Source organism: Galeopterus variegatus, unplaced genomic scaffold (assembly GCF_000696425.1).
Source record: "Galeopterus variegatus unplaced genomic scaffold, G_variegatus-3.0.2 Scaffold59, whole genome shotgun sequence".
NCBI lineage: Eukaryota > Metazoa > Chordata > Mammalia > Dermoptera > Cynocephalidae > Galeopterus > Galeopterus variegatus.
The window spans coordinates 8,601-22,247 of NW_007726170.1; the positions used below are offsets into that span (position 1 = coordinate 8,601).

Consider the following 13,647-nt stretch of genomic DNA (forward strand, 5'->3'; position numbering starts at 1 on the left):
TTATATACAACAGCGCCTACCCCATAACCCGAGGATTAGACGGGAGGATACACACGAAGTCCTCGCACAGCCTCGCTGCTTCATAAGCACTCAAGCGTTGGCTGTTTTCACCTCTGGCCGCCCCTCCTGTGCTGCGTGCGTGAGGGTTGTGTCTGAGGCGGCCCTCTTCCCAACTCTACGGGCCCTGGGGGCAGAACAGGCGTCACACTCTGTGCCCGGTCCTTTACCAGCAGGTGGGAAGTCCCCGGACTAACTGGGCCTCAGTTTCCCGTCGATGCAACGAGAACAATCACACTGCCGGCGGCGGATCTGGCGGAGGGAGCGAACTTACAAAAGTCCGGCTTTGCATTACTGCGCCCTCCGTCACGGCCCCCACCCCCAGCGAGGAGCACACAGTAGGCGCTCCGGAAGTGCGCTCCAAAAGGAGGAACGGGCCACTTCCTGCCCCCAAGCGGGCTGTCCCGAGTCGAGGATCCCACCGCTCATCCTCGGAGGCCATGTGGCATTCCTGCGGGTGGGGGTGGGCGCAGGAAGAAGGTGCCCTCCGGCCCCGCCCCCTCCGGGCGTGGGGGCGGGGCAAAGCCCCTCCGCGCCGTAGGCCCGCCCCGCGGGGGGTGGGCGTAGCTGGCCGCGCTCCGCACAAAGTTTGTTTTCTCCCTCCGGGCGGGTGGGGGAGGGCGAGGAGCGCGCGGAGGGGAGGAGAGGGGATCTGACGTCAGCCCGCGAGGTGCTTTCCAGCCGCGAGCTGTCAGGCCGGGTGTCAGGCCCGGCAGGTACGCGGCGCGCTGTCCCGGCGCCCCCCGCCCCCTGCCAGGACGCCCCGCACCCAGCCCAGGGCCTAGTGGACCGGAAAGCCGCTCGGAAAGGTCAGTGCGGGGCGCAGGAGGGGGAGAAGTGGGGATGGGGGGCTCGCGGACAACTTGGAAAGTTTCTTTTTCTCAGCCGGGCGGGGGAGGGGGGCGTCGTCCTGGCGTGTGCGATTGTGGGTGTGTGAGCTCGGGTGTGTTTGTGAGCCCTGACTGCAGCGTGCTGGCAGGGGCCGGTGGGGGACAGCCCCCGGGAGGAAGCTCGCTCGAGGCCTTTTGGGGGGGATTCAGCTCCTTAGGATCCCACCCTGTGAGAGGGCTGCCTATTCCCTTGACCGGGGTGAGCGCGCGGGAGGCGGACTTGTTTGGTTTCAAAAGTGCACGTGCTAACCGCCGGTAGGGCACCCCCCCGGGCCCGCGACCGAGCCGGGTAGGGGGCGGCTGAGAGTGACAGCTGGGGGAGGGGGCAGCGCGAAGGGCTCCGAGCGGGGGGGGCTGGGGAGCCCGCGCGAGTTCCCCTTTCCTTTGGAACAAAGGAAAGTCTGTCTCCGAGGCATCTGTCACTCCCAGGCGGGCCAAGGAAGTGGGGCGCGTGGGGCCGGCGACCTGGAGAAAGTTTGTGCGCGCCGGAACCCACGGGCAGGCCGAGGGTGAGCAGAGCCTCTTGCGGGGGAAGCGCGCAGACTCCGGGGCAGGGGGCGGCCAACATGGAGTCTGGACGCAGGACTGGGGGGGCGGTGCGGAGGTGGGAGCCCAGCCCCCTCCTCTCCCCTCCCCCTCTGGGCTGAGTTCGGAGCACAAAGCCGAGCGCGCACGCTCGGCCGGCCCCGCGCCCCGAAGTCAGCCAGCGCCGAGCAGCCAGGGAAGGGGGTGGGAACCAAACTTTTTCCTGCCCCGGGACAGACACGTGAGTTTTCTTTTTTCCAGAGCCCCCGCCCTGCTGGTATTGCGGGCGCGCGGGGGAACTGTTGCGCGGAGCCTGACCGGGGTTGTGGGGTGCAGGGGCCCCCAGCGCCGCCGATTCCCCGCCGCCCCAGGAGCCATGTGCTCCGGCTGGGTCTGGGTCGCGGGGGAGGTCGTGCGCTTTGTGTGAAGTGCTGGGAATGCGAGCGTGAGCGCGCGGCCCAGGGGAGTGTGGGGTCGGAGCTGGGGGAGTTGTCAGAAAGTTCGTGCGGGAGTGCCTGCAGGTGGCGTCGTGGGTGTGTGTAGGAGGGTGTACGGAGTGCTGCATCGTCGACGGGGTGCTGCCACAGACTAGTTCGGGTAAGAACTCATGGCTTCGACGGTTTCCCTGTCGGAGAGATCGTGGGTGGGCAGGTCCGTTGGAGTTTGTAGGTGGGCGGATACGAGAGTTGGGCTAGTTGCGTGGGTCACAGTTGTTCGTGCTAGGCGTGGGGTTGTAAAGCTGTGTGTGCTCTACGTGTCGGTGAAAATCATGGGGCTTGCAGGACTTGAGCGATGGGTCGGTGCCAGTTATCTGAGAGCTGTTTGTGTGGCGTGAGGGAGGGGGGTGACTGGTGTGAGTGTGGGGTGTATATGTGGGAAACCTCCCAGACTGTAGGCGGGCCTGCGGTGCAGGACACTGAGCTGGAAAGGTTTGTGTAGACTGAGGGGTCATCCCCAGGGCCCACCCCTGGAACCCTGCAGACAGAAACTTGGCTGGCAGCCAGGGTGGAATTTGTACAGATAACCTTGAGTAAACTTACAGCCTGCCAGGGCTCCATCCCGGAGCCCTGAGCCCAGCTGCCCTGGCAGCCTAGAAATAAATGTCTGACCTCAGAAAGCAGCCTGCTGGTGGTGCTCTCTGTGAAGTGGCAGCTCTAACCAGTGCCTGTCTCACCTCCAGGTGGCTTGGCTGAGAGGGTAGACCCTTCCCTCGAAAGCCTGGCCTAGCTTGCGTGGAGATCTGGGCTCAGGCCCAAGTCGAGGAAACAAAACCTGGGAGATGCCAGAGTCTGTTGGCCGGGCTTGTTGGGGATCTGTTAAAAGGCTGGAAAAGGAGGAGCCTTAAGATCCTGGCATCAGCTTGGCCTAGAACTTTTGCTTCTAAAAATGTCGTTTGCATGTGTGAACAAGAACTTTGTCAGGGGGATGAGCAGCTGAGTTGGGTTATCGAGGGAAAAATCTTCCTCCAAATGACAGACAAAGAGGGGGATCAAGCCCAGAGAGGGGAGGACACTTGCTCAGGGACACACAGCCAAGTGAAGGGTAAGGCTAGGACCAAGCCAGGGGCCTGACAAGACAGTGTCCAAGAAACAACCAATAGGGATGACTCACCACTTTCTCTGCAGGGTACACAGCAGGTGCTCAGTAAATATTACTTGTATTGCTGCAGGGACATGGTGATTTCCAGAGTTTCCAAACTCCTCACTGAGGGCCATGGCAGACCTGGGAGGCAAGATGGTGTAGAGCCAACAAGGGGGACAGGGTGGGGGGGCATGCGAACTACTTGGGTCGAAATCCTTCTTTGATGACATTTCCTGGAGGTAGGATTTTTTTTCCCATAACAGCTTTATTGAGATATAACTCACATACCATCCAACTTACACATTTAAAGTATGTATATACATCAGTAGTTTTTAATATACAGTAGTCCCCCCTTGTCCTCAGGGGACAGGACCCCCAGTGGATGCCTGAAACTGCAGATAGTACTGAACCCTATATATACCATATTTTTTCCTACATTTACATACTTATGATAAAGTTTAATTTATAAATTATGCACAGTAAGTAATTAATGATACTAACTAAAAATAGAGCAATTATAACAGTATGCCAGCATCACTACTTTTGGTAATTTGAACATAATCACTGTGATACCAATACAGTTGATCTGATAACGGAGAGAGCTACTAAGTAAGTGACTAACGGGCAGGTAGCGCATTTAGTGTGGATATGCTGGACAAAGGAATGATTCATGTTCCAGGTAGATGGCACAAGATTTCATCATGCAACTCAGAAGAGCAGCAATTTAAAACTTATGAATTGTCTATTTCTGAATTTTCCATGTAATATTTTCAGGCTGCGGTTGACCATGAATAACTGAAACCATGAAAAGCAAAAGTGTGGATAAGGGGAGACTACTATATTCACGATTATGTGCAGCCATCACTACAGTCAATTTTAGGATATTTTTATTACCTCAAAAAGAAACCCTGTATACTTTAGCTATCGCCCTTCTATCCTCCAACTAACTGCTAATCTACCTTCTGTTTCTATAGAGTTGCCTATTCCTGACACTTCATTATAAATGTAATCATATAGTATGCGGTCTTTTGTGACTGGCATCTTTCATTTAGCATAATGCTTTCAAGGCCTATCCATGTTATAGCATGTATCATCAGTACTTTATTCTTTTTATGGCCAAATGATATCCCACTGAATAGGCAGACCACATTTTGTTTATCCTTTCATCTGTGGATGAACAATTGGGTTGTTTCCACCTTTTGGCTATTACATTTTATTTTTATTTTTTCTTTTTTGGCAGCTGGCCAGTACAAGGATCTGAACCCGTGACCTCGGTGTTATAAGGCTGCGTTCTAACCAACTGAGCTAACTGGCCAGCTAACTATTACAAATAATGTTGCTATGAAGATTTGTGTATGAGGTTTTATGTGGACACAGGTTTACATTTCTCTTACCTAGGAGTGAAATTGCTGGATCACGTGGTAACTGTTTAACTGCCATAGTATCTTGGGCAACTTTCTTGATCTCTGTTTCCTCATCTATAAAATGATGATAGAAATAGCTTCTCCCTTACAAGGGGTTTGTGAGGATTAAATGAGATACTAAGTGTAAAGTGCTGGGTACAGAATGTGGAAAACAGTAGACCTCAGTGGTGGCTGTAATTATTTCTAGTCTTTGTCTTGCTCATGAATGAGCTGCCATTCATTTCAATCACTTACCTGCTCCATGAAATGGAAGCATTCTGGACTCATCCCTTCTAGCTTGCTCAGGCTACAGTATGGCCTGAGACTTTGAATTGCGACTACCCTTTTTCTGGTGGCCCAGAATCGAGTAACGGTAAACATGTTTCAGACTAGGAAAAGGGTGAGAGGCAGTACATGGTAATGATGTTCCCATCCTGTGTCACTTGTCCCAGGTTTTCCCAAGGTCCAGCCTAGCCCCCAGACACTATGTCAGACAGTGATCTAGGCGAGGATGAAGGCCTCCTCTCCCTGGCAGGCAAGAGGAAGCGCAGGGGGAACCTGCCCAAGGAGTCTGTGAAGATCCTCCGGGACTGGCTGTATTTGCACCGCTACAATGCCTATCCTTCAGAGCAGGAGAAGCTGAGCCTTTCTGGACAGACCAACCTGTCAGTGCTGCAGGTAAGGAGGGGATCTGGGTGAGGGGCTAGCAGGAGACCTGGGTTCTAGTCCTGTCCCAGCCCTGTCACTGACTCACTTTGTGGCCTTGGACCAGTCACCTTTCCTCTCTGGGCCTTAGTTTCTCCTTGGATCAGGTGAGAATACCTGCTCTCCCTGCCTCGAAGGAAGACAATGAAATGAGGTCATAGCACCTAGATTTCAGACTTTGCAGAGTTCACAAGAAGGAAGGAATTAATCATTATTAGGTGCCATCAACAGTGGAAGCATTTAGAGGCCATTGGGAAGGGGAGAAGGCATCAAGATTCTGGGATTTGGCCCCCAGTCCCAGAGGAGTGTTTGGACAGGAACTTGATTGCAGGGGACCGCTGGTCATCTGCAGTGTGGTTAAGAAATTAGTTGGAGGGCCGGCCCGGTGGCGCACTGGAGAGTGCGCCGCTTGGGTGGGCGGCGCTCCCGCCGAGAGTTCGGATCCCATGTGGAGACTGGTTCCCAGCTCACTGGCTGAGCGCGGTGCGGGCGCAACACCGAGGGTTGTGATCCCGTTACCGGTCAGTAAAAAAGACAAAAAGGAAAAAAAAAAAAAGAAATTAGTTGGAATCACAGTCAGAGAAAGGGCAGAATCCAGAGGTTCTGGGTTCAAAACACAGAATCTGTGGGCCATGTTTAGGTATCCCCATCTGTAAATTTGGTGTTAGATTCCTCCCCTGCCTGATAGAACTGTTGTGAGGAATAGATTCAGAACTAGATGTGAAAGTGCTTTGTAAACCACATATGTGAGCACACTCAAAAGGCAGTGTTATCACCTTTTTCTCAAGAGTGCAAAATATTGTCTCCATTTAATTGCCCCTGGTGCTGACCTGCAGGGATCTTTGCTCTGTTCTCATGGGAGACAGGATACCCTGGCCTGCCACTGCCTTGTCTCCTATTCAATTCTCACCTCCCTGGGAGACACACAGTGGACCCTCAGCCTAGCACTGGAGGCCCACCCCTGCCAGCCCCTACTGCTCCCTTAGGAGCCAGCCAAAGCTTTGGGATTCTCCCCCAAACCCTGCTGCCTCCCTTCCCACCTGTGTCCTTTCACAGCCTGCTACTCCAGTCTATGGGACTCTTTCCTCCTTATCTCACTCCACTCTGAACCTCCCACTCCTTCCCAGTTCCTGTTCCTTTTCCACCAAGAGATACGATGAGTATTTAGCCTTTGGTACTCCTGTCACCTGACTTTATACTGGCTGGGTAGTGGTTAATCCGAGTCTGTTCTACAAGAAAGGGTCTAGGGTTACAGATCCTGGCTCAGATTCCTTCTTTTCCACAAGAGGAAGCCTGGACCTCGGCCAAGTCACTGCCTTCTCCCTGAGCCTCATTATTTCCCCATCCGAAAAGAGGGAGATGATTGTAGCACTTTCACAGGGTGTAGGGAGGAGGACTGAGAATAATTCAAGGCCAACTGTGAGGTGTCTGGCACAGGGTGACTGCTTGTACTCTTGTCCTCAACCTCATCTCTCCTCCTGAGTCATAAGGGCTTGGAGTGACCCCAGATGCCTAGTGGTGTGTAGCATCTTACAGTGTACGTGAGCACCCCACTGTGCTACATGCAGCAGAGTTGAGATCCCAGAGAATAACCACATTCCTACCCTTGAGGAGAGTCTAGTCGGGGAGGCAGGTAGCAGGGCAGATGTGGCAGATAGGTTATTTGCAAAAGTGATCACTGCTGGGACAGAAGGCAGCAGAGATGCAGGGCAGGGCCTGGAGCCTCAATAGCTTCCCAGAAGAGGTGGCCTTGAACTTACAGAATGTAGAACTGCACAGGCAAAAGGCCTAGAGGCTGAGAGCCAGGATTACTTAGACAGCCTCTTTGCTGGTCTCCCTGCCTTCAGCCTTTCTCCTTTGATCCATTCTTTGAACACAAAAGCACAAATCTGATCATGTCACACAGTCCATGGCCAAGGTCCTTAGAAGCTCACCATCCTCACCTTGGGCTTCCAGGCTTTCTCCCTTGGCTTTTAGCACCCAGGCGCAGACCTGACCTTTCCTTTCCTGGCTCACTCCATTTAAGCATGTCTTTCTCATGAGAGTATCCTGACACCCACAGACCAGGTTTTGGGCCACTGCTGTGTATTCCCAGTGTGCTTCATACCTGTCCTGTCAACTGCTTGTCACACTGTATTGGAATTCCTTTTTGTCAGGGACACTGTTTCTCAGATCTGAGAAATTAACAAGTCCTTTTTTTTTTAAAAGATGACCAGTACAGTACGGGGATCTTAACCATTGACTTGGCATTGTCAGCACCACACTCTCCCAAGTGAGCCACGGGCCAGCCCTACCAAGTCCTGTTAAAGAAAACACTTTCCGGGCCGAGCCCGTGGTGCACTCGGGAGAGTGCGGCGCTGGGAGCACAGCAGCGCTCCCGCCGCGGGTTCGGATCCTATATAGGGATGACCGGTGCGCTCACAGCACTCACTGGCTGAACGCGGTGCGGCTGGTCTCAAAAAGGACAGAAAAAAAGAAAACACTTTCCATGGACCTGCCTCAAGATGTTAACTTGACTCATTTTTATTATCTCATCAGTTACATATGTACAAACATAAAACTGGGTAAAATCCTTTTTTTGGTTTTGCTCTCATACACAATTTGAAACCAGTTTCCCAAGGTAGATAAATGTAAAAACAATGAAATTCCATCTAACTGCCTTAATTTAAAATTGTGGATTGTATTTTGCTGACCTGGCTGTGGTGTGTAGTATGACAAAGCAAAGGTGCTTACTCTGGAGTTGAGTAAGTCTGGGTGGCCATAGGCCACGATGCTCCTACTTGTGATCAAAATGAAAACACAAAGCCAAAACGTCTTTGTAGAAAACATAGGACAACATATCCACAGGTCCCATTTGGAGGAATGTAAGTCTAGGGCAAGGATTAGTCGTGGAGACTTCTAAGGAAGGACAGGCTAGATCACTGCTCTAGAGTCATGCCAAGAGTTAAGGAGCAGCGGGGACCATCTGGCACTCCTTGATGGAAACTGTACCATGAATCCCACATCAGTGCCAACGGTACACCTATGTTGGAGCCTCTCCAGCACCTCAGATTGCCTGATTGACAACTGATATCTCCTCCTTCCCTCTCTCAGGGGTTCCTCTTGATAGCCCCTTCTCAGCTCGTTTGGTCAATTACCAGTTCCTGTACATATATCCCGTAAGTATTTCTTGAATATGGCTTCTTTCCCACCCTGGTCCAAGCCATCATTGTCTGATCATTTGTCACTCCTCTACTTAAAACACTTCAAAGGGCCGGCCTGTGGCTCACTTGGGAGAGCAGAGAGCATGGTGCTGACAACACCAATTCAAGGGTTAAAATTCCCTTACACATCATCTTTAAAAACAAAACAAAACAAAAAAAAGCCCTTCAGTGGCTCTTGTCAACCTATGACAACATCACCTGCCCCTGTCTGCATCTTAGGCCTCATCCCTGGCTTCCCATGTTCTAGCTACACACACTGGTTGCTGCCCCAGACTGCCTTCCTCCCACCTCTGACCAGGGAGACTCCCAATCCCTCAAGAAACTGTGTATTCCGTCAGCACCTGGTCTGGGTCAGGGCATTAGCACACTTGATTGCAATTTCTTTTGAGACAACACTAAATTCTAGAGGTATGGACAGCAGAGACCTAGTTCTGTTCATCACTTTAGCCCAAGTGTTTAGCTCAGTGCTTGGTATCTGGTAGTTAGGTGCTCAGTAAGTAATTGTTGAAATGACAGAAAATAACAATAAAGTATTTGAAATGTCAACAGGCAGGACCTCAGAAGTAATGAAATGTAGTGGCTCCTCGGTCAGGAAAAACTGGCTTAAGTCTCTAGAACCATCTTTTTTTGCCTGTATTTAATTTTTTTTTTTTTTTTTTAAATATGACTGTTAAGGGGATCTTAACCCTAGACTTGGTGTTATCAGCACCACTCTCCCCCAAGTAAGCCACGGGCTGGCCCTGTACTTAATTTTTAACTTTAATTTTTTATTAAAGACATTTTCAAATATCCACAAAAGTAAGAGAATCTTATAATGAATCCCCAGTACCAATCACCTGGCTTAACAATCAGCATTTTGCCCAGCTTGGTTTATCTCTCCCTGGGGGTATTTCTTTTGATTGTCTCCTTTAACTCACCCAGGAACGATCTCATTAGCAAGTCAATGAGTCATTTAACTAACTGGTTTGCTGGTACTTGCCCAGGGCTAGGCAGTTGGGAGGGTAAGAGAAAAAAAAAAAGTCTTTTGTGAAGGATTTTCACAGGTCCCTGTGACACTAAGCCCAGTTTATTGGCTGGACCAGATCTGTGGTTTTTAACTGTTCTTTGGGGTTGGCCTGACGGTGTGCCGGGCCCCATTCCTTCACTCTAACATTCCCTGGGGTGTGCCACATGCCAGATCCAGTGCTGCGTGCTGGAAACACAGTAGTAGAACCTCCCCATTCCTTCATGGCTACAAGACTACTGACAGAATCCCTTCCTAAGCCCACACCAGGGCAGGGCACAGTCCCTCTGGTGAGGGCTATAGGGTCAGGAAGGAGCCTTGTGCAGTAGTGGCCTGCTGCATGGGAAGGGTGCCCAATCTGGCCCCCAGGGAAGCCAGTGACTATTTTTATCTCCAGAGGAGCCACTGTGCTCTCTGGCTCCAAAGCTAGCTGCCTTCAGATTCCTCCCACAGGCAACCTCTGTCTCCCCACCTCAGGGCTTTTCATTTGTGAGTATGTTTTTTGAGCTTCTGTGTGAGCTTTTTTTTGCTTAAATTAAATAAAGGTCTTCTGGGCCGGCCCGTGGCTCACTCGGGAGAGTGCGGTGCTGACAACACCAAGGCCCCGGGTTCGGATCCCATGTAGGGATGGCTGGTTAGCTCGCTGACTGAGCGTGGTGCTGACAACACCAAGTCAAGGGTTAAGATCCCCTTACCTGTCATCTTTTTCAAACCTATCAGGCAGCATTGCTGTGAGAACTAATTGAGATAACATGTCTAACAGCTGTCCTCTCCTGTGTCCCACCCACATACAAACACAGAGTGTAAATGAGTTTAATCGTTGGCCAATAACTTATGAAGTCCTTAGAAAATAAAATTTTCAGCAAGGTCTTTGTGTGGCTGAAGTGGTGGCCTTTAAGGATTTAGCTGGTGGTTTTTAAACAGTAGTGGGCTGGAGAGAGATTAACGGATTTGCCTGCATTATGGAACAAGAAGAATTTGGAATCTCAGGCAATCTGGGAGGGCTTGAGGAGGAGAGATAGTAAGTAGGTGCTATGGTCTAAATGCATGTGTACCCCCCAAATTCATATGTTGAGACAATCTCCAATGTGACAGTATTAATAGGTGAGGCCTCTGGATGGTGATCCTAATCACCATGAGGGCAGAGCCTCTTATAGTGCCCTTAGAAAGAGGCCTGGGGAACTCATTTGCCCCTTCCACCATGAGAGGACACATAGAAGTTGCCATCTATGAAGCAGACAGTTCTCACCAGATACCTGCTGGTGCCTTGATCTTGGACTTCCTGTGAGCAATAAATTTCTGTTGTTTTTAAATTACCCAGCCTAAGGTATTTTGTTATAGCAGCCCAAATGGACTGAGACAGTAGGAAAAAGGAAGAGAGGGGAGGATTAAGGAACCCAGTTGGAGGCCAGATCCTAAAATGTGGACCTGGTCAAAGGCCATATAAAGAATAGGATGAAAATTGATTGGGTTGTTATAATGTAAACCCTCCCTTTCCCCAAAGATTCAGTAAATGTTGCTGAATGCCTTGATAAATTTTGTGTGGATATTAATTTGAGTTAAACATCTGTGATGTTGGGCCGGCCCGTGGCTCACTCGGGAGAGTGCCGTGCTGATAACACCAAGGCCCCGGGTTCTAGATCCACCCCCAAGGTGATTCTAATACAGCCAGCTGCCTTTAAGAACCACTGGGTACAGGGCCGGACCGGGGCTCACTCCGGAGAGTGTGGTGCTGATAACACCAAGGCCACGGGTTCGGATCCCATATAGGGATGGCCGGTTAGCTCACTGGGTGAGTGTGGTGCTGACAACACCAAGTCAAGGGTTAAGATCCCCTTACTGGTCATCTTTTTTTTAAAAAAAAAAAAAAAAAAACATCTGTGATGTTAACAGTGTGGAGAATAGCAAAAAATCCCCAAACACAGTCATTCTGAAGAAGCTGGTGTTTGGAGCCTGTGGTGCTGTGATATTTGGGAAAGGCCTCTCCATACCTTTTCTTTCCCCTCTTTTGCTCTGTCTTAAACAGCTGAAAAGACATTAAAATTAAAGCACTTGTGTCTGCCTTTATCAAAGCCCTGTTCCCCTCCTCATGGCCTTTGTCATCTTCTTGGTGCCCCTCCCACCTCCATTTGCCACAGTGATTCCTCCCATGTCCTTCATCTCAGCCACTGATAAAAATTACTGACAGGGCAGCAGCCCTTCAGATAGAGCTGTGTTTTATGGTAGAGACAGGCTTTCAGGCTCCCAGCCTATGTTTTGTCATATAAGTCACAGAATTCACCTTGGCATTCCTCCTGCCACCTCCCCCAGGACCTTGCGTGGGGGCAATTCACAGGCTCTTTTCCTGACTTAGGCATGGGCTGGGCAGCTGGAAAGGGCTGCTGAAAATCCCGTTATCACAGCTGGCACTGGCGGTGCACTCCAGCCTCCACCTTTACCCAGCCCCATCAGCTGTGCATTTCTATGGGATGAGAAGACAAAACAGATGCTGGGCTGCCAAGTTTTCTGTGGGCCAGGGTGAGCATTCGGGGGAGTGTGTGGAGGGGATGTTTTTCTGCTATTCTCGTCCCCAAATCATGAGCCAAAATGGGAGCCCAGGCTCCTCTCCCCAAGGCTGCTTTCTCCACAACACTGGCCCTGCTTCACTTGATCCAGGTCACTGAGACCTGACCATTTGCCCTGCGTCCAGGGGTGAGTGGAGAGGTGTAGTGTGCTCCCGTAGCACAGGTAGCTGAGGAGGCAGCTGTAGGAGGGAAGGCAGGAAGGCGCTGCACCTGAGCAAGGAGGAAAGGACTGAGGCTGGCTCTCTCCAGCTGACAGTGGTAGTTGCCTGAAGCCAGGCCATCAGGATGGAATTCCAGCCTACAGCTTTTGCACTTGTGACCTTGAGCAAGTTGAAGGACTGAGGCTGGCTCTCTCCAGCTGACAGTGGTAGTTGCCTGGAGCCAGGCCATCAGGATGGAATTCCAGCCTACAGCTTTTGCACTTGTGACCTTGAGCAAGTTACTGAACCTCTCTGATCAGTCAAAGCCTCTGTTCATTGGAGATCATCATAGAACCTGTCTCATAGGCTAAGATCAAATGACTAACTAGATGCGAAATGTTCAGAATAGCACCTGATATGTTTTGTGTTCTAGTGTTCACTGTTAGGATTGTGGTGATTGTTATTCAACTCTCTCTTCTGTTCCTCTGTTTGGTAAGAGACAGCAAAGCAGTGGTAGCCCTAAAGCCAGGAGACCTGAGTTTGAATCCCAGCCCTGCCCCAGAGGCTGTGTAACTTTGGGCAAGTTCTTTTTGTTTCTTGGAGCTCCAGTTCTTCAGTACTTTGCAGACACTGCTCCCTACCTTCCAGGGTTGTATGCAGATTAAACATAATGCAAGTGAGATAGCTGGCATGATACCTGTGTCAGAGGTGCTTAGTAAGTTTGTTCCTTTCCTTCACCCCACCAGCCGTCCAGCCCTTCCTCTCTTGGGGTTTCCCAGCACTTCTAGTCTGGATTCAGCTCAGCCAGTGTCTGCTGATGCCTGCTGCTGTATGGTTGCTCAGTTACACTGGGAAAACCATAGAGGTGAAGAGGGGTATGTGAGAACCCCAGGAGCAGGGACCTTCCAGGCTGGATTGGAGAGGGAGACAAGGGCCACAGAAACCTCTAGCTCTGCCCTGCCCATGACTCTTTCATGTTGACTGGGCCAGGGACCTGGTGCTGTCTTTGGGTCATCTGTGGAGTGGGTGCCACTGCAGCCAGCTAGGCAAGGAGCCATGCCAACTTCAGGCACCATCTCCTGTCATGGGTGGCTGTCCCTTTGGGTAGAGACAGAGACAGACAGAGCCCATGAGAAGATGGTGCCCATGCTTGCTCATACAGGCCAAGAGAGAAGCCTGGTGATAGCCAGGGACAGAAACTGGTACAAGAGCCCTGGGCCTATATCCAGGCAGCAGACATTAGAGGAATTCTAGGCATTGCTACAGCCTACACAGTTCCCAGGTCTGGGAGGGGGAGGGGGGTTCTTGTCTTTTCTTCCCCCTGCAGCAGCTGGTACTTAGTACAAGTTCTGTAAGTATCTTGATAAAGTATGAAGAGAGAAGACAGAGGACCAGGAGAAGGACCTAGAGTGTGAAGTTTCAGTCAAGCCACCATTAGCCCATTAGTGGTTTACCATGGTATTCTGGCCTAGCAGGATTGGCCTTGCCCACTTCTGAGCATTCCCTTCCCTCTGTCAGTTCCTTAAACCAAACTCTTTCCTGCCTCAGGACCTTGGCATTTGCTCTTCCCTCTGTC

At 51.1% G+C, this 13,647-nt stretch overlaps 1 protein-coding gene across 1 annotated transcript in view; it reads left to right on the forward strand.

The window, feature by feature from the left end:
* The first annotated feature begins 699 nt into the window (after positions 1 to 699).
* TGIF2 (TGFB-induced factor homeobox 2) overlaps positions 700 to 13,647 on the forward strand; it is a 19,476-nt gene continuing 6,528 nt past the window's right edge. Inside the window, exons 1-2 of the mRNA XM_008575224.1 lie at positions 700 to 866; positions 4,909 to 5,134. Of these exons, the coding sequence (XP_008573446.1) occupies positions 4,943 to 5,134 (192 nt within the window). The 5' untranslated portion in view covers positions 700 to 866; positions 4,909 to 4,942. The remainder of the gene's footprint in view (positions 867 to 4,908; positions 5,135 to 13,647) is intronic.